Genomic DNA, 20638 nt, shown 5'->3' with positions numbered 1-20638 from the left:
ATAGAGCTGGAAGGGACCTCGAAAGGTCATCGAGTCCAGCCCCCTGCCTTCACTAGCAGGACCAAGTACTGATTTTTGCCCCAGATCCCTAAGTGGCCCCCTCAAGGATTGAACTCACAACCCTGGGTTTAGCAGGCCAATGCTCAAACCACTGAAGTCAACATACTTAGATCTACTTACCGCGGTGTCTTCACTGCAGTGTGTCGACGGGAGACGCTCTCCCATCGATTCCCCTTGTGCTTCTCGTTGAGGTGAGTACCGGAGTCGACACTTTATCGCATCATAAATCGATCCCCCCCGCCCCCCGCTGGATTGACCTGGCCAGTAGTGTAGACAAGCCCTGAGTTAAGGCTGTATGGATCTGATCTCACGTTCAATGACTTCAGTGGGCTTTGGATCAGGCCCCAAATGAACTTGGCATGTGGGTATATTCTCTAGGGGTCAGGACTTCTGAGTTTAATTCCTGATCCTTCCACTTTCTCCTTGTATTAGTCTCTGTTTCCCTCACTGTAAAATGGAGATGATGCTTGCCGAGTTCTCCAGGAGGATGGGAAGTTGAAGTGTGTGAAAAGCACACAGCTCTTTGGACGGAAGGTGCTAAAAACAAGGGGAGTACCACCTTTTCCTGGAACACCTGCATCGGCTCAGTACACAGTGTGTCAGGCTGGACTCATTTGCCGCTGTAGTCCTGACGTGTCTGGTTTTTGTGGGTTTGTTTCAGACTCTGGACATTTAGTTAATGCAGAGCTCTGTGGCTGAATGTTGAAGAATGCTTTGCCTTCAGTGAATACGTCTGGAGACCAGCGTCACCAGAATCAATAGAAAACCTGCATTGCTCAGGGTGTAAGGGAAATGAGCTTTGATGTGTGACTAGAAATGGAGTATTTGTTCCGCTCTAATGACATCTGACAGCACTTAGGCCAACTGAAGCCATCTCCGGATCCTCTAGGAAGACTGACTGGGGCTGGGTTTGTTTGATTAGATCCGTGCACAGCACAGGTATTTCAAGCCCTTGTGGCTAGTAAATTAGGTTCCCCTACCTTACCGTAGGGCGCAATCCTGCTGCTATTGCATTCACTGGCAAAACTCCTGTTGGCTCTCATGGGTGTAGGATTGGGCCCTAGTAGAGCAGCATCTGCTCCTCCCACCCCATCATAAGTGATGCATGTTCTAATTTGCAGTGGAGTTGGGATGTTCCAAACCACATTATTTCATAGCAGCCCAAGTCTCACTGCAGGTTAGAGTTTACCACAATTGAATGGGAGGAGCTGGCGGAGACAGCCAAGGTCAAGGCAAGGTTGCCCCCAGCATTGAGTAAGTGGCAGCTTTGAATTTTTATTGGGAGGTTTTTGTGTTCTTTTTTTCTCTCTTATCTACTCCTGTCCATGAAACATCAGACACTACAGCTCAGTAGAGGTTTGGTTAGTTGATTGCTTGGTGCAGAGTTGGAAGTTTAATAAGATAGAGAAGCCATGCAAAAAGCTAGTTACAACCCAGGGACCTTTACAAATAAAAATTTAAAAAGTGTAATCAACTTGCAGGAAACAGTGGGAAACAAGCTATCTGGGATGACAATTGGATGCGGTTTTATTTAACATGTACAAATGTACAGTGAGCCAAGGAATGTAAAGAATTTCATATGCCTGTTATTTCCTGTTACAGTGTCTGGAACACCATTTACCATTACCATCATTTGAAAAGAATAAAACAGATCCATTCTGTCCCGTCTGGAAGGGAGGCAGGAAAGTGTGTTCTACTTTAAACTGGAGCATTTATTTGCATGTATACATCAATGTGGACCTGTCTCCACACGAATGTTAAGCATCATATTCTGGCCGCAGTCTGCACGCTCTAGTCCAGGGAGGTTAGTGGGAGCTCTGCATGTCAGCTGAGGACAGTATATTATAATACTTCACATTTATACACAGCTTTTCTTGTCAAAGCTGTTTACACACATGGCTAACTACATGGCCCTAAATGAAGCACTCAACCTCAATTAGATTTAATATTTTGTTTATCATAGGCAAACAGGAACCATATGATCATTTTGACCACAAATGTCCTTACCCTCTGCCTGCCTGCTGTAAAATGAGAAGTTGGCATCTGAGCACTTCAGTTCAGCCCTGATCCTGCAGTGGGATGCCTGCAGGTGGACCCGACCAGAGATGCATCAAAGTCAGGGCAGCTGGGCCTCCTTCGACAGTTAGATGCTTCTAAAAGGGCAGGGCAGTGTCCTCAGGGAGGGGTAGGGAAGTTATTTCAGGGGGAAGGTCTCCAAAGGCTAGTATTATACCCGGCCTATGCATCATATACCCCAGGGTGAAATCTTGGCCGATTGGGGAGTTTTGCTATTGATTCCAATAGGGCCAGAATTTCACTGCAGGCTTTGGGCTTGGCTACACTCGAAACTCCAAAGCGCTGCCGTGGGAGCGCTCCCGCGGCAGGGCTTTGAAGTGCGAGTGTGGTCGCGGCGCCAGCACTGGGAGAGAGCTCTCCCAGCGCTGCAGGTACTCCACCTCCCCGAGGGGATTAGTTTACAGCGCTGCCCCGCGCTGGGGCACTGTTTACACTGGTGCTTTACAGCGCTGTAACTTGCTGCGCTCAGGGGGGTGTTTTTTCACACCCCTGAGCGAGAAAGTTGCAGCGCTGTAAAGCGCCAGTGTAGCCAAGGCCTTACTGGCCGGGTTATTTGATGGCTGCCCCAAACAGCCGAGGATGGCCTGAGAGCCCACTAAATATATGGTCTCCATGCTGAGATTGACAACCAGGGTCTGGTGTGCCTCAGTCCCGTCTCTCAGTTCTGCATTGTTGCCCAGTGGTGGAAGGGGAATTGTTTGCTCTCAGGGAAGGCTGAGACACATAGGTGTGGGTGTCTCCTAGCTGTCTGGGCCTTAGTTCCCATATGAATGGAGGATCTGAGAAGACAATGGCAAATCCAATCATCAGGACATTGACACCTGGCAACCAATGGGGATATGGACTTCTCCTGGGGGAAGCTGAACCGTCTCTAGCTCCAGATCAAAGGACTGGAGAGGTGTGAGAGTTGGCTGCTGGAAGGAATCGAAGGGGGAGGTGAGAGAGAGAGGGAGACCTTGAACCAAGGGGTTCACTGCAGCTTGGCTGGGCTTTGGGCTAACCAGAATGGACTATGCTTTAACCTTCATTTGTGTATGCTACCCTAAGGACTTCCTACACTGTCTATCAGTTAATGAATATATCTTACTGTTTTGACAACGCTGTGTGAGTCTCACTGCAAATGTGAACGGAGCTCACAATGTGAAGCAGGCGTGCTGAAGGCTCAGAGGTCCAGTCTAAGGAGGTGGTGAAGATGTATGTCTTACCCTGGAGGAAGAGCGAGACACCCAGAGGGTCTGGCGCCCTGAAGGGTTTCCTCCTAGAAGGTGTTCCAAAGCTGGAGCCGGAGCACCGATCCTGTGGATCCAGGACAGTTGGTCCCAGGGTATTAGAGAGACAAGATGGGCGAGGTACTATCTTTTATTGAACCAACTTCGGAGAGAGTCAAGCTTACCCAGAGCTCTTCTTCAGCTCTGCCGAAGGTACTCAGAGCATCACAGCTAAATACAAGGTGGAACAGATTGGGTAGCAGAAGTAGTTAATACATATTTAAAGGGACCATTGAGGGGAAATGGCTCATTAACACCCCTGCAGTCATAGGGGAAATAAAAAAAAGGGGGGGGGAGGTTAGCGGGCTACAGATTGTTGTAATGAGCCATAAATCCAGTGTCTTTATTAAGCCCATGATTTTTGCTGTCTAGCAGAGCTTTTACTGCCAGGCTCATCTTTTGAAGGTGTGTGTGCAGGTTTCCTGTGAGGACGAGAACTGAGAGGTCAGATATGGAGTGATCGTTCTGTAAAAAGGGTTTGCCCACAGGTGATAGGGTGTTTTTGTCTTTTATCATTTTCCTGTGTGAGTTCAATCAGTGCATAGTGACTGTCTGGTTTCACCCACATAGTTGCTATTGGGGCATTTAGTGCACGGGAGGAGGTACATCGCATGTTGTGATCAGCATGTGTAGGACCCATGGATCTTGAAAGGTGTGTTGTGGAGGGGTTGATCACTGTAGCAGAGGAGATATGTCTGCAGGTTTTGCATCTGTTATAAGTCGGATACAATACTGGAATTGGTCCCCAAGGCTTATCCCTGCTTCTCACCAGGTCCTGAAAACCCTGTCCACAGAAAAGTTTTCAACTAGCAATAATCACGCCTTGGTTTGCACTTCATCTACAATACTGCCCTGGTGGTCTGGCAGGGTCTGGTAGTGCACTGAGTTGGTGTGCCCTGATCTGTGTGGATCTGTTTTGATGATGAGCCTAGTATGGTTAGGGATTGTTCGAAGGCCAAAAGAGGGGGCATGGGAGAGATTTCTTTTAATAATGCCTCCTTATGGGGTCCAGTGTGGTGTGGTAGGTGACAACTAGGGAGATGCAGCCAAAGGTGGTTGTTCCCCCCATTGAAGCAGGTTCTTTTGGGAGTATTTGGGTGGCCCATTCCATGCTGCAATCTACATCTCCGGTGAAGTGTCCCTGTTTGGTGAAGGCGGTTTTAAGCATGTTAAGTTGTGTATCTTGGACTTTCTCCTGGGAGCATATGCTGTGGTATCTGAGGGGTTGGCTGGAGATTGGAGTGGTTACTGGAGCTGCAAAGGTTGGTGTGGTGATCCATTGTCTCTAGGGCTCCATTGCTGAAGCTGATCATGGTGCCCAGGAAGTTGTCGGTGGTGCGGGAGGGTGAGTTTGATGGACGGGTGCTGATTGTTGAAGTGGTGGAAAGGGTGGAAGGCAGGTGAGCTCTGGCTAAGGTTTCTGGCTCCTGGCATATGGCTCTGATGGGGGGGGGGAGAGAAGAGGATTCGTTGTTAATTTGCACAAGGCACCTCTCAGATTGGTTTCTCCTCCGATCCCACTTCACGGATAAAAGGGGTCTCCCAAAGCTCCCCCTCCACTAACCCAGCCGCAGTCTCCTCCTTGCGCAGGGCAGCCCGAAATACAGCAGCGTGCACGCACGCTCCTGCCAGAGCCCTGCCAGCTCCGTCTCCTTTCCGACAGGGGCCCCCCACGCCGCAGGGTGGGTGCTGGGTGCTCCCGGGGAGCAAGCGTGGTCCCGGCGCTAGGTGGTGCTGGCTCCCCGGCTGAGCGCGGCGGCTGCCCGGGGACGGGCAGGGAGTGGGAGCCGCTGGCGCAGGCCAGGGGGGCCACAGCAAAGCGCACGTGGGAGACACAGCGCCTTGTGGCCGCAGCTTGCACACGTGCTGCGGGGATGGGGTCGGGATCCGAGCCCCGCCGGGGCCCCCCGAGCCAGGCCTGGGGCCAGGCCCGTGGGCATTAGCAGCAGAAGCCGGGCCGGGGGGGGGGGGGGGAAAGGGCAGCTGTAGCTTCCCCATGAGCCCTCCCCGCCAGGCCAGGGGGCCCCTGCCCGCGCAGCGCCTCCCCCTGGGCAGGCTGGGGGTGTGCTGGGGCGGGTGCACCCAGGACCCGAGAGAGGCGAGAGCCCGCCGCTCCCAGGCGGCCCGGCCCAGCCCATGGGGGCTGAAGGGAAGCGGCCCGGGGCTGGGCAGGGAGGAGACCGCGCCTATAAAGACCCGTGGGAGAGCAGCCGGGCCCAGCCCGCCGAGCTCTGCCCCGCGATAAATCCACCTTCTTCCTTCCCCCGCATCAGACTTTCCACTGGAGCGCCGGGGCCGGGCTGCTCGGGTTACACACGAGCCTGCGCGGGGCAGCGCGGCTGGGGCGGGAAGGGGGCTCCGCGATGCCGCGTCGTTCCGCCCCCCGGGCTCGGAGCGGGCCCCGCTGAGCGGCCCGCAGCAGGGGGGTCAGCCGCGCCCGGGCCCGAGACGGTCCCCGCGGGAGCTGCCCGGCACCGAGGGATGGTTGCGCGCGGAGCCAGCCGGGGCTTGCCCAGCGCCATGCGTTGCGGGCGGCCCCTGGGCTCAGCCTGACCGCGGGCGCCGGCGGGGAGTCCGGGCGCTTCTCCCCCCCCCTGAAGCCGCGGGGCGGGATGGAGCTGCGGGCGCTGTGTGGGGCGCTGTACTGGCTGCTGCTGCCTCTCTCGCTCCTGGCCGGTGAGTAAGGAACTGCCCCCCCCCCCCGTTTGTCAGAGCCGGGGAGGGGGCGGCCGCCGGGGGTCCAGGCGAGGCCGCGTGGGTCGGGAGTTCCCCCTGGGGGCTCAGAGCCTAGGTCAGTCCGAGCCCTCTGCCGCCGGGACCGGGCTGCTCGCCGCGCGCGGGGGCTGGGTGTGGATATTGGAGATGTTGGGGGGGGTGTTTTTAAGAAGCGGCTGGCGACCCTTCCAGCCCCCGTGTGTGCCGCGCTGGGAGGAATCGCCAGCGTCGCCTGGAGAAACTTTGTGTCGGCTCTGGGCGCTTCTGCTTCCCGTCCCTGTGCAGAGCGGAGAGTTGCACATTCCTCGCTGCTGGTGGGCGGTCCCGCGTGGGGAGCTCGCCGTGACTCACCTGCACGCGTGGGAGAGCGGGCTCGGGAAGGAGACCAGGCTAGGGGGGGAGAGTCCCGGGTGAACTCGACCTGTCCAGTCACTCCGCACGCAGCACGTGTGCTGCCATGGCCGGGGCCGCTCTCTGAGCAGCGCGGGCATGTCCATGGAGTGAAGGGACAAGCAGGAGAGAAACGGGGGTCAGTCACGATATAAACACTATAGAGCAGTCTCCCCTTTACTTTTCCCCACCCATCAGTCCCTGAATTGCTTCATGTTGACTCTAGGTACATCCCCAGCAGCAATGTCCCTGCCCACACGGGGCACCACCTCTCTGGCTTTCCTCTTCATTTCAACAATCTTTCTTCCCTGCCTGATGAGGCCTTAAGAAAAGACACCCCCCGTCCCATCCCCACCCTTCTGGCTGCACCCCCACCCTTCTAGTTGGAAGTAGGGTGACCAGATGTCCTGATTTTATAGGGACAGTCCCAATTTTGGGGTCTTTTTCTTATATAGGCTCCTGTTACCCCCCCAGTCCCTGTACCAATTTTTCACACTTGCTGTCTGGTCACCCTAAGTTGGAAGGGACTGGGCAGGAACCCAACCGTGTTCCTGTCTTAGCCTGAAGGGCCCTTGTTTAGTGACCTCCCATGGGTGAAAGGTTAGCATAGATCAGTGGTTCTCAACCAGGGGTACGTGTACCCACTGGGGGTACGCAGAGGTCTTCCAGCAGATACATCAGCTCATCTAGATATTTGCCTAGTTTTACAACAGGCTACATAAAAGGCACTAGCAAAGTTGGTACAAACTAAAATGTCACACAGACAATGACTTGTTTATACTGCTCTGTATACTATACGCTGAAATGTGAGTACAATATTTATATTCCAGTTGATTTCTTTTCTAATGATATGGTAAAAGGAGGCAGTTTTTCAGTCACACGGTTCTATGACCTTTTTGTATTTTTATGTCTGATTTTGTAAGCAAGTCGTTTTTAAGTGAGGTGAAACTTGGGGTGCACAAGACAAATCTGATTCCTGAAAGGGGTGCAGTGGTCTGGAAAAGTTGAGAGCCACTGGCGTGGCGGATGGAACATGGGTGTCCACATGGCCGTGCTGGCTAGTTTGTGTGTATTTATAGTCCTATGCGTGGTCTCTCTAAAGCTGCCTACGGGGCACCTAGGTACTATGGCAACCAGTGGCATGCAAATACAATAATTTCCCCCTACTTTACTCTCACCTTCTTGTCAACTGTTTCAAATGACCACCCTGATGACCACTACAAAAGTGATTTTTCCTCCTGTTGATAATAGCCCACTTCCACTTTAGTTGAATTGCCTCAACCTCTCCCTCCCCCCCCACCACTTGGTAAGGCAACTCCCATCTTCTCATGTACTGTTATGTTGTATTTTCCACTCCATGCATCTGATGAAATAGGTTCTAGCCCACGAAAGCTTATGCCCAAATAAATGTGTTAGTCTCTAAGGTGCCACTAGTACTCCTCGTTGTTCTTGTTTTTGCTGATACAGACTAACACGGCTACCCCTCTGAAACCTGTCACAATAGTATGTCATCTTTTGAAGAGTGACTGGCTTGTCAATCACCACTGATGTGCGTGGCACATTCGAGACCTGTAAGACACCATGATCCCTACCCTGAACAGCATGTTTGAAGAACAAACTTGCATCAAAGCCCTGAATGCATAGAGTGGGATAAAATCAGGTGTCCTACTTTCCAAGATCCTTTGTGTTCATGCCCTGGGTGAACCTGACTTTGTGCTCTTAGGCACCTGTGGAACTCATTGCCAGGGGATGTTGTGAAGGCCAGATATGTAACTGGGTTCAAAAAAGAATCAGATAAGTTCATGGAGGACAGGTCCAGCAATGGCCATTAACCAAGATGATCAGGGACACAACCCCATGCTCTGGGTGTCCCAAAAACTCTGACTGCCAGATGCTGGGACTGGATGACGGGGGATGGATCACTCAATAATTGACCTGTTCTGTTCACTCCCTCTGAAGCATCTGGTTCTGGCGAGTGTTGGAAGACGGATACTGGGCTAGATGAACCATTGGTCTGACCCAATATGGCCATTCTTACGTTTTTACGTTCTGTTGTCCCAAGACACAGCTAAATATGAGTCAACAGTGTGAGGCTGTTGCAAAAAAAGCAAACGTGATTCTGGGATGTATTAACAGGTGTGTTGTGAGCAAGACACAAGAAGTCATTCTTCCGCTCTACTCTGCTCTGGTTAGGCCTCAGCTGGAGTATTGTGTCCAGTTCTGGGCACTGCATTTCAAAAAAGATGTGGAGAAATTGGAAAGGGTCCAGAGAAGAGCAACAAGAATGATTAAAGGTCTTGAGAACATGACCTATGAAGGAAGGCTGAAAGAACTGGGTTTGTTTAGTTTGGAAAAGAGAAGACTGAGAGGGGACATGATAGCAGTTTTCAGGTATTTAAAAGGGTGTCATAAGGAGGAGGGAGAAAACTTGTTCACCTTAGCCTCTAAGGATAGAACAAGAAGCAATGGGTTTAAACTGCAGCAAGGGAGGTCTAGGTTGGACATTAGGAAAAAGTTCCTAACTGTCAGGGTGGTTAAACACTGGAATAAATTGCCTAGGGAGGTTGTGGAATCTCCATCTCTGGAGATATTTAAGAGTAGGTTAGATAAATGTCTATCAGGGATGGTCTAGACAGTATTTGGTCCTGCCATGCGGGCAGGGGACTGGACTCTGACCTCTCGAGGTCCCTTCCAGTCCTAAGAATCTATGACACAGTCTTAGGGGGTAGAAAAATGCAGCAGGGAAATGTATGGAATCAGTGCAGGCCAGCTGTTCACAAACATTCTCTTTACTTGACTTGCCTGTCGCTCGGTGAGTGAGACCACGCCTGTTAACAGGACCTTGTCAAGAGGTTTAGGTTTGAAAAAGGAGTCTGCTGCATCCAGTGGATGGAGTACAGGACTGGGAGTCAGACCTGGCTTCCGAGTCTGTCAGGGAGTCACTGTGAGAACTCAGCCTCTGGGCCTCAGATTCCTTATCTGTCGAGTGGGGACAGCGATGCTTGTCTGTGAAGCGTTCTGAGAGCTGCTGGTGTAAATACTAGGTGTTTTATTCCAGGTTTTTTAACTCCCAATCCAGTGACCCATCCAATGGCACTGTCTGAGGAGTGGAAATGTCTCAGAACAAACACGCAGCGTATGTGGTAGAATGTCAGCGACACAAAGCACAGTGGTGCAAGACCCAGGGCCACGCTGCCCTCAGATGAGGGTGACCCAGCTGGGGAAGGAACTGCTGGAGATTAGAAACAAGCAACTGAGCACTCCTGGAAATGCTGCAAATCCTTCCTCTTTGATAAAGCTTTTCTACCACAAGTAGTCTCTAAGGTGCCACAAGTACTCCTGTTCTTTTTACCACAAGTAGAATGATCTATTCCACATCAGCACCTCCCTCCCCTTCTCCCTGCATAACTCCAGAGATAATGAAGTCCCTAATGGTCTTCATGTGTTGTCAATTTGTCCTAAGTGGAAGGCACCCAGCTACTATGCTGGTGAGTGGCAGTACAAAACCCTAAGACAGAGGTGGTTTTAATCATATCAGGTGGTAGTAACTGGTGTTCGTTGTTTTTTTTTTAAGTGAGTGTCATTTTTGCAAGAGTTATTATTCAGAATAATAAAACATAGTGAGTCCTACCAAGGCATGAGTATGTGAAGTAGGAAAAAGTTGTGATGCTGGAGTCTGTTGCATCAAAGTTTCTTTACTTAGAAATCTAACTTCTTACTCTTCCTCCCCGGCCTCTGTCTGAAGTCTCTGCATGCATCAAGTCAGCCAGTATTTCAGAAATATTTAAAAAGCAAACTTCTGCTCATCCCTGAGCTGTTTCTGTTACTCCAGAGTTTACTTTTGCAATCTAATTTCCAGAAACTTGTGAGAGAGGGACTGACTGGTGTACGGTGACGCAGGCAGCTGTTAGAAAATCTCTGCTGAGTTTCCAGGAGCTGTGCTAATAGCCTGCAGGGTGCAGTTTTGACTAATTTTGGCTTTCCCCCCTAATCCATTCACTCAGCCCGGAGAAAGTATCAATCTGTTAACAGAACATTCTGGGTAACTTGTATGCTTGGGGAAAACCCACCTTGGCTGTAGCAACTGGTTTTCAGAGAGGTCAAATCAATAATAAAAAGCTGCTCTCAGACTGTTTTAAGCAATGTTATTCTTTGGAGACAGATGCACCACCAGCCTGAGCACCCATTTGGCTACTAGTCTGGAAAATACCAGTGTCCTGAGACTTAAAAAACAGAATCAACTCTTTCAATCTGTGCTGCTCTGTGAAGTATGTTAGCTGACAGTGGACTGTCAGTTTACCTTTAAATAGACACTAATGAAAAGCCCTGTTGGGTCATCCAGCCCAGTGCTCTGCAGATGAAGGATTGCCCTCAACAACTTCCTTGTGTTTTGTCTGGCCAAGTTTTGAAAAAGTCCCAGGCTATGAGGCTTCCACCATTTCCCCAGGGAGATGAACCGCAGCCAAAAACATCTTTAGATTCTAGTTAGAAACTGGGAGGCTGGGGGGGGCAGGGAAGATAGCATGTGGCTTTCCAACCCAAATGCTGTGGCAAACTGCTGGTTGGAGGAAAAAGGAGAGCGGTTGAGGGGAAAATCTACAGCTGTGAAAAGCTATAGTGTGACTCTTCTCCAGTAGGTCAAAATTGCTTGACTACTTTTGCCAGCAGCAGTGCCACCTCCTCCAATTCATAAACTGAAACTGATTGCCATGAGCGGTCAGGCTGCATTTGGGATCACAGCAGGTCAGGATGTGATTTACAGGGATTCGGGTGGCAAAGTGGGCTTTCTTGGCGGTTAGAGAAAATCTGACTCTCGTTAGTTGACTTTTTTTTTTTTTTTTGGTGGCAGAGGCGTTTTTAAAAGTTGCTGACTTCCTATTTGTTCTAGTGTGTGTGTCTCTCTCAAGCAGTGACTCACCGTGACATAGTGTGCAGGATGTGAGAAGATAATTATAATTCTGCCTGCAAACACCACTACCAGAGTGTGTCCATGTGTCTGTTACAAAGCCACTTTTTTGGGTGTTAACCACAGCCGCAAGAAGTTGATGTGGAGCGTTTCAGGCTGGGAGCAAGGATTTGTTTCCCAAATTTGCTTCATGTTGGTTTGGGCATCTTGGAGACACACATGGTTATAAAATATACCGGGGCAGATCCTCACGTGGTGTAAATTGGTGTAGCACTGTTGACTTCGGTGAGGCCTACTGTCATTTTCACCAGTTGAGGTTTTGGCTGGTTATGTGTGTGTTCACAATGGATATAATCTCGTTCTACAAGAAACGTCCTCTGCTTGTCCCTGTAGTTGAACAACAGCTGAGATTATTTAGACTGAAAGAACTTGTTCGCTGTTCAGTCAGTTTTGACAGCGACACGAGCCTTGTCAGTTTCACCTTCTGCCCTGGCTTAGTGCTGGCAGCACTTGCGTTCACAGCACTGCAGGCAAATATTTAAAGCCCCAAAACTGTGTTCTTTAAAATCCTATTAAAATTGCTTAACTTCCCCCTGCACATTAGGTTCTGTAGTTGTTTCTTTACACTGGGAACTTAGTTAAGTAGCCACTGTCCTTTTTAGTTCTAGGAGATCAAATATAAGACTCTTGGGTGTGCTCAAAACTCTTTTTTTCAAAATGGAATGTTCAGGTGACCAGCTCCCAGTATGATGTGGGGAAGAATATTGCGAAACGCCTGCCAAGTTATTTCCTTCTGAGAAAGGCTGTTAGGCACGTCTGTGGTATTGAACACCACTGTGCCTGAGCACTTCGCAGACACCACCAATAAACCCCACAATAGCTCTGTGAGCTTGGGCAGAACTGTGCATTCTCTGGATGGGGAAACTGAGGCACAGAGAGGGGACATCACTTATCCAAATTCACACAGTGAGTCCGTGGAAGAACCATCCATAAAACCAGATCTCCTTACTCCCTTCCAAAATCCAGAACATAACCAAAATCCTGCAGCTTCTTTCTGTACAACATCTCTAAAACATAACCCTCCCTCCCCATCCCAGCTGCTTGTCCCTGCCCTAGTCTTCTCCTGTTCTAGTATCCTGTATCCCTGTATCCTCACCTCTCAGGTCTTTGATACTCCTCTCTCCAGTCCATCCAAAACTCCCTGGCTGCATCCTCTCCCCTGCCTGTAGTGTCACTTTCCTGCCTCCCTTTTGGGGTGCATGTGAACTGTAAGCCCCATATTGTCTCTTTCCAGGCTCTCCATGACCTTGCTCCTGATCATGTGTCTACCCTGGTCTTATTAGGGGTCCCATCCCCATGCCAGCCTCCGTTCCCCTTCAGTCTCTTTTCACTATTGTCTCTGCTGCCAACAGCCTTCCCAAATCTTTCAGCTACTCCTGAAGCCCGTCTCTGGAAGCACCACGTGCGGAAAGGAGCGGGCATCTTCACTGCCAGCCCAGAGTGCTTGGCTTGGCTCCAGGCACTGGTCCAGGTCCATCACCTCAGTACGGTTCCTCAAGAACTCCGTGTCCATAGAGCCTGCCCTAACCTTGCCTCGCCCACTAGTCTCTTTGCTCGGATGCCTCGGCTCCTTCCTCTTCCTGCCCCTTTGCCTGTAGACTGTTCCTCTTCTAAGCAGTTTAGGGCAGGGAGCTTGTGTATGTGGGAAACACCTGGCACATTTACGGTGCTACCCCAGGGGCTGCTTCCTCAGAGCTATTTCCTCACTGGTCCCACCCAGCTGTCTCCATTGAGCCAGAGGTTCTGCTCTTGGTCAGAGGCAGTAATTGTGAATGGAAGCCCCTGTGCACACACAGATCTCAGGGCAAGGCTTGACATGGCTGGGGCCTGTGGCTGGGGCAGGCGTGTGCACTCTGACCCGATCTCGGCCTGCGATCTCATGCCCACCACAGGGAAGACAGACGTGTGGTGATCAGCGTGACGTGCGTTAAAGCTCTGTGTAGACGAGGCCGTTTGTAGCTTTAGCGTGTGTTCGCTGGTGGAGGTTCCTTGTCTGTACTAGAGTTTTGTTTAACATGATGACTTTAAAATGATGGCAATACCAGCTTGGAATACCAGGACCCGAGCAGACTCCTGACCGTGAGGAACTGGCACGGAAACTGCTCCTCGACTGCCCTCTGTCCACACCAGGACTGTGCTAAAGGTGGGATAAGGACCCCGCTCCAATGTGACTGCTCTCGAAAGGCCTTATTTCCCTGGGTTTCCGCCTCTCTCAAGTGTTCTGTGTATTACAGGAGTCCCCCTGACCCCACCTGGTTAATAATGTAATGATAGGGGGTATTTTTAGGGGTTTCTCTCCTGGACGAGCCCAGGCATTGGGTGCTGGCTGCTGTTTACCAGCCTCCCTATTTTAGCTTTTATTTTTTTTCTTCCTGAAATAAATACTCCACGAAGTAGGCTCCAGCCAACGACTCCACTCTCCCCAAGCTGCTGCTTGTCCGGGAGAGTGGGCTGCACAGCCAGTCACCTGCTGTGGTTGGGTTCTTTTTTTAACTAGAAGAGAAGTAAAACGGCATCAGTGTCTGCTTTTTATGGGCAGGGCCTCAAAGAAAAAAATAACTAGTGCTTGTAACAAAGTGCCAGTCTGCACGGTGTGCGGTGGTGTGTGTGTGTGTGTTTAGTGCCAGTCTGCACGGTGTGTGGTGGTGTATGTGTAGTACCAGTCTGCATGGTGTGCAGTGGTGTGTGCGTGTGTGTAGTGCCAGTCTGCACAGTGTGCGGTGGTGTGTGTGTGTGTGTGTGTGTGTGTGTGTGTGTGTGTGTGTGTGTGTGTGGTGTCAGTCTGCTCCGTGTGTGGTGGTGTGTCTGTGCATGTGTGTGTGTGTAGTGCCAGTCTGCACCGTGTGCGGTGGTCTGTGTGTGTATAGTGCCAGTCTGCACCGTGTGCAGTGGTCTGTGTGTGTGTGTGTGTGTGGCATATGTGCATGTACAAATATGTCCTGTGTGCAGGGTCCTAAACCAGCACAAGTTTCTCCCCTCTGGGCCTTGCTTAAGGGCATGTGCATGAGCACACCTGTAAGACCTCGGCCTTGCACCCTGCACCACTTCTCACCAACCCTATCTCTGTGCGACATCTCCCTCCCCCTCCCCAAACACTTTTGTCATCTTGCAAGGCTGGCTTCAGTCCTGCCCGTCTAGTTTTTGGTTTCACTTTGCTCCCCTCCCTCCTCTCTTCCCAGTCCTCCTGTCCTGTCTGTCTCCCCCACGGTCCCTCCCTGCCAGTCGCATTGTTTGGCAGCTGCCATACAAACCTGCCCATGATCAGCCTTGTGAAAAAGTTGCTGTGTAAACAAATTCCAAGCGGTGGAATGTAAGCGCACCCTGCTGTGTGGGCCAGTCTCATCTTCCTTTGGCCTGCAGTACTGGCTGGGGTTTCTAGCTGACCCGGAGCGTTGGGGGGCACTGGGATGACAGGAGCCGCTCTCAGCCCCATTGCGGTGCCTGTGCTCTGGGTTATTGACTCGCTCTAGGACTGTTTAGCACTCTGCTCCCGTCAGACACAGCGAGATAAAACGCCGCACACGTCCGAGGGCTTGTAGGCCAATTTGTATTGTCAATGAACCGGCTCTGCACGTGTTCGGCCCCCTGCGTGGCTCTCTGACTGAGCCCTCTGCAATGCCATTCGCATAGTAGAGATCCAGCTTAGACCAGTGGGCCTCTGTATACAGTCACCTGGCTCTGTTGGGTGGTTAAAACCACTGAAGCATTGAGCCCTTTTGGGAGGGAGAGGTGGGGGCTGTTCCACTGATTCATTTACGTTGTTTTTTTCCAAAGGGTCCATGCTGCTGACTGTGTCCTGGCCGGCCGGGGGAAGTGGGACCTGGGGAGGGCAGTGACTGTAGTCAGCTTGCGAGTTTACACAGTGACGTGTGCTGGGCTAGGGGGGTGGGGGTGGGCTTGTTTAAACAACGGGTGTTTAACTTCACTGCAGTGGCGTAAACTGCTGAGACCTGGACAGCGAATGGAAACTATGATGGCAGCGCGGGGAATGTAGCTGTTGGGAGAGAGAGAACCAGGCAGTCGGCCGAAAGCAGGAATCGGGTAGCTTGGTATCTAGCGTGGGTCTTACCTCTCCAAGGGCAGTGTGACTGTTGACTGCAGCCCCACTATTCTTGGCCAGTGTCAAATGCCCCCGCTGGGATCTGACGTTTGAGTGAGACTTGCAGATAAGTAATGGAGTTACCGTTGCTCAGCACGCCGCATTAATGATACCTCCTGGGAACTTGGCTCGGGAAGCTGAAGCAGAGAGAGTGACTTGCCCCCAGGCCACAGCGGGGTTGGTGTCAGCACTGGGATTAGAACCGAGTTCTTGGTTCCCACTCCTGTCTTCAGCCCATGCCTCTCTCTTGATTCTTTGTGTCTTTCTCCCCTCACTGGGTGATGCTAGGCTTCTCTCAGCTCAGGAGGGGGCTAGCTTATGGGCTGGGAAGCTTGTGCAAAGGGCAATGTGACTCCCATAAATCTCTGAGAATGTTGAGCCGGCCAGTGTGAGTGAATCTGGTCCTGCCAGGCCAGGGCGGAAATGCCAAGGTGCAAAAGGAGAGAGATCCAACGCCTGGAACACTTTCCAGTCCTTCCAGGGTCTCAGATGCTGAAACCCCAGGGTGCAGGTAATGCTCTGAGATGGTATGGGGCTGGGCAGCCCAGCTGGGCCCCGACACCTACCCAGCAGAGCTCTGCTCCACTGGGGGCAACAGGGCTGTTTTGGGATCGCAGGGTCTGTTATGAAGAGTTGCGGGTTCACACCCAGGACAGCAGCTGCTTCAGCCCTTCATTGTGAAGCTGCATTCTCAGGGTTCCTCTGCTGTTCAGCCCTGCTCATCCTGGTGGGCACAGCAGGGACTGAGTTGGCAGCCGCCCTGTACCACACACAGGTCCCGCTGAGTTCCCTGCCTGCCTATGAAGATTGAAGTTTGCAGGCAGATTCCAGCCCCCCAGGTCGGAGTAGCACCATCTCCCCTCTGACGGGGGATCATTGCCCTTAGTGCAGGCTGTTGACATTCCCCATGTCTGGCCCCAGTGAGCCCAGACTTCCTAGCCAAGCGTGCTCCTTGGGTTATCCCTGAAAAGCACCCAGCAGGCTCAGCTAGTGCAGAATTGAACAGCCCATCTCTTAAGAGGGGAAACCGCTGAGCCCCCAGTGCTGTGCCCTGCCTGGGACCCAGCTCGCTTCTAAGCCACTTCTCCCTGCATCCCATCGCAGGGCCAGTGGGGTCCCTTCTGCTGGTTGGTTTGGGGGCAGGGGCTTGTCCAGACCCCTCGCTGCCTGGGAACCCCCAGCTCCTGGACTGATGGGGGAGGGGTTTGTATCCCTTTCCCAGCGTGCCGGGGGCTCTGTTCTGGGTCTGTGGAGCCGGGCGACTGCACGCTGTTGTTTCAGTGATCGTGAGCTGCTTGTGGGCTGCACTGGTACATAAACCACCCCTCCCCAAACTCCTCACAGGGGTCAGCCACACACTGTGCAGAGGGGCCTTGCAATGGGCAGGGCTGTGGGGCAGGGAGGGACATGGTGGGGAAGCATCTCAGATGGAGTTTGAGAGGGAGACCACCGGGGCACAGCCAGGGGATGAGAAATCGGAGTGGCTGGTCTGAGCGAGCCCCTGGAGCTCTCGGTTGGCTCTGGAGCGGGCTGACAAGCCGGCGATGGTGCTGGAGGCTGGGGAAGGAGCCGTGGTCCCGTGCAGGCTCTGGCTGCGGGAATGTCTGCCATCCTTGGGGCTAAAGCAGAGAGTCTTCCCACATTGTTTTACTTGATTCTGACGGGGCTGCGGCCTAAAGGTGTGTTGGCCACACACTGGCCAGGCCATCGGGACGCTGAGATTTCTCTGTCCCCTTCAGCAGCTCTGGGCTGGCACAATGTCCACACATCCTGGCTCCGCATCCCGATGAGCTGAGGGCTGGGGCATGCTCCAGTGCCCCCTCCCCCCCAGCTGAATGCACAGGGGCTGTGTGGCCTAGTGATTGGTGCACAGGACTGAGGAACTGCTGCTGGGGGGGTTGTGACCCTTAATGTCTGCAGACAGCTTTGGGATCCTGGCGTGACGGGCTGTGGAAATGCAAATGATTCCTAGGGATGGCTGCGCCTGCCAGTCCTGAGCGCCAGAGGGTGCGTTGCACACAGCTCTCTCCTGTACCCCGCCATGTGCCTGGCACGCCCTCCCCATTGCTGCAGGGGCAGGTTCCCGCCCAAACCGGAAGGGCTGGTGGTGCAGGATGGAACTGGGGCCACGTATCCATCTGTAATAGCCAAGCTCCCCCTTCCCTGCTGTCTGAGCCGCACCGGTGGCCTGCTCTCCCTCTGGGTGTCTGTCTGTGCCCGGAGCCTGCTCTCCCTCTGGGTGTCTGTCTGTGCCCGGAGCCTGCCTTCACGCTGGCTCCTGCTGCCTAGACATCCCCTTTGTGCCACTGCTGAGCCGAGGGTGGGCACAGTCTTCCTGTGGGGACGAGAGCAGCGGAGTCCGGGCCAGGGGCTTGTCCGGCCCCCTCTGCTGGGAAGTGAAACCTGGGCTGAGCCCTCTGCCCCTCCCAGCCCAGCGTCCCTGCTGGCCTCCTGGGTTTGTGGTGTATGATCCTGCCTGGCAGAAGCGGCAGCCAGTAATAGAGCCCTGCAGCTCTGCTTGGCAGGGCCAGACAGGGTCTTTCGGCCACCTCCCCGTTAAGATTTATTTATAGCAGAGCAAAGAAGCTGGCTCCCTTGTGAGGCATGCCTTGTGCCCCTGCCGGAGAGCTGGGCTGCTCCTGTAACGCCTGGACCCCTCTGCACCCCCCCACTCTTCACCCAAAGGTGGCATCCACACCCGTGGGGCTGCCACAATAGTGCCCTGGGGTGGGAGCTGCCCCTTCAGAGAAGCAATCTGGCTGCAGCCTGTCATGCTTTCCATGGCCACTGGCAAGGGAGATGAGCACTGCCCAGCCTCTCCCCAGACAGCCTGCTTGGGATGCCTGGGTCCAAATGGCCACCCCCTCGGAGTTTGGTGACCCCGACCCCCTCCGCCAGCGGAGGCCCCGGGGATCATTAGCAGATGTCTGCATCTCACGGCGCAGTTAGGAGTTGGATTCATTTTCCATAGAAACAGGATGTAGTGGGTGAAATGGCATTTCTGATCGCCTCTTCCAGTAACAGGAAATCTCGACTGATTGGCTAGGAATCTGGCTGGCCGGGAGCACGTTCGATATGTCCCTGGCAGCACAGAGCGATCTGTCGGCCTCTGAATTAGTGGGCAAGTGGGTTTTTCATCTGGGCGCCAAGTGCGAGGCAGCATGGGGGTGCGCACCCCGGGGAGGCTGGAGAGTGTGGTGGGGCGGGCAGCTCAGATGGGACAGAAATGCAGTCAGGGTTGATTTCCCTGTGATTTGCTGGGGCGGGGGGAGCAGTTGGCTTAGGGAGCCTGCTCTGGTGCCAGAGCTAAAGCGTTCCTAAGCCTGGTCCCACTAGCATGGGGAAGGGAAGCCCTGGAGCTGGAATACTAAGGTGACCTGGGACGCCCGAAGGAATAGCACTTTGAGAAGGGCAAAGTCCTTTTACCTGAGGATCTCCAAGCACTTTACATCCTCTTATTGTCATGGTAGCGGGGGGGGGGGGGGGCTAGGTGCTTTAGAAATGTCTAAGATGTTCTTGTAGCCTCCCGATAGGTCGCGTCCCCCTCTGTGAAATGGGGTAATGGAGGCACAGGAGGGTTAAGTGACTTGCCCAAGGTCTCACGGCGCAGCAGTGGCAGAACCGGAAGTAGAGCCCCGGGGTCCTGTCTCCCAGTCCCCAGCTCTAATTAACATGCCACCCCCTTTCCCCACCAGAGCTGGTGTCAGCCAGAGACAGCACGCTGCCTTCCAGCTGTTTGAGTCACAGCTGCCCATTCTTGTGGGCCCTGAGATTGCCGGCGCTGGGAGCGTGATGGGATCTCGTCGTTCAGTTCACTGTGTAACGTGTGGAGACACACATCTGTCCTGTCTTCCATGGTGTGAAAATAACCCCCCAAGTGCAGGAAGAGCGATGCCTCTGCAGCCTGTGGTCACACGCGTGTCAGCCTCACCCTTGGGCCACTGATCTGGTTGACGCCTCTCTGTGGCTTGTTTGGGATGAATGCGAGGCCCGGGTGTGAAGTAACATCGCGGGGACGTTTGCCTGAACTGCCCCCCCGCCATCCCGGCTGGGGAGCTGGAGGGCGGCTTCATGTCACTGCCATGCTATGGGAGAACCCGGGCAGCTGCCCACTGTCTGCGTCCATCTCACCCAGCTTTGCTGCCCCTATGGGAATCAGGGATGCTCTAAATGGGGCACTGGGGTGAGTGCTCTAAGGAACAGGGGAGCCAGGAAATGACTCTAATGGGGGTTGTAGGGGCAGTTCGCTGAATAATCGCTCTCATCTATGGCTGTGAGGGGGACATTGGAGGGTTAAATGCTCAAAACATCCCATTAACGGGGTGTCCCTTGGCTATGTCCCTTGTTCCTGTCCTCTTAACCAGGGCTGTGGCGCCCTCCGTCGCTGCCCCCCATTGTGGGCATGTACAAATAGCGCTGCGTGCCATGGATTAAATAGCGCTGTGTTAATTACTGCAGAACGCCAGCGGGTCCCTGTGAGTGCAGCAGCAATTAATGAGGCCGGCTGCTTAGCATAAAGTGCTCCCGAAACCTCTTCAGTTGCTATTTCCAGTGAAACAGCCACTGCGGAGATTCCCAGCTGCCAAAGGCGGCATTCGGTCCAGGCCGATCCCGCGAGGGGGACGCTTTGTTCAATAGGCTGTGCTCCGTGTGTGTGACACCGCAGTGACTGTGGGCAAGCGTAGCACTGAGCAGCCTTCCCGGCACGGAGAACCGGCTGCCTTTCCAGGGGCTCTGGGGCTGGCTGGCTACTTGAATGGACTTGGGCCAAGAGGCCTGGAGGCTGCTTAATGTTGCATTAAAAAACCACCTGCCTCAACCCGGCAGGTGGCTTGTCCCTGTTCTGCCAAATCCCTTCCTTTCTGCTAGTGACCCAGCCAGAGAGCCTGAGTCCCAGAGCAGCACAGCTTGGAGGTGCTAGCCACTGACTAGGAAGTAGCTCCTACCCCCTGTAGTTAATGCACCACCAGCTATTCTGGGCCCTGACCTGGGGCTTTCACGCAACATTCTGTCCCCCACTGTTTGCTTCAGAACCTCTCTTTCTTCCAGCACTAGCTGCTGCAG

The 20638-nt window shown here is 53.2% G+C and overlaps 1 protein-coding gene across 2 annotated transcripts in view; it reads left to right on the top strand.

Moving 5' to 3' along the window:
• The first annotated feature begins 5446 nt into the window (after positions 1-5446).
• The window catches only part of LOC112106329 (piezo-type mechanosensitive ion channel component 1), a 96317-nt gene continuing 81125 nt past the window's right edge, over positions 5447-20638 (top strand). For both annotated transcript variants that reach the window (XM_026663604.2, XM_026663603.2), the window contains exon 1: positions 5447-6080. In XM_026663604.2, the coding sequence (XP_026519389.1) occupies positions 6017-6080 (64 nt within the window). In that variant the 5' untranslated portion in view covers positions 5447-6016. The remainder of the gene's footprint in view (positions 6081-20638) is intronic.

The sequence above is a fragment of the Terrapene carolina genome, unplaced genomic scaffold (assembly GCF_002925995.2).
Source record: "Terrapene carolina triunguis isolate 2854851 unplaced genomic scaffold, T_m_triunguis-2.0 Scaffold33891, whole genome shotgun sequence".
Taxonomy (NCBI): domain Eukaryota; kingdom Metazoa; phylum Chordata; order Testudines; family Emydidae; genus Terrapene; species Terrapene triunguis.
The sequence above is the reverse complement of the archived record's forward strand: the minus strand, read 5'-3'. Positions and strand labels throughout refer to the sequence as shown.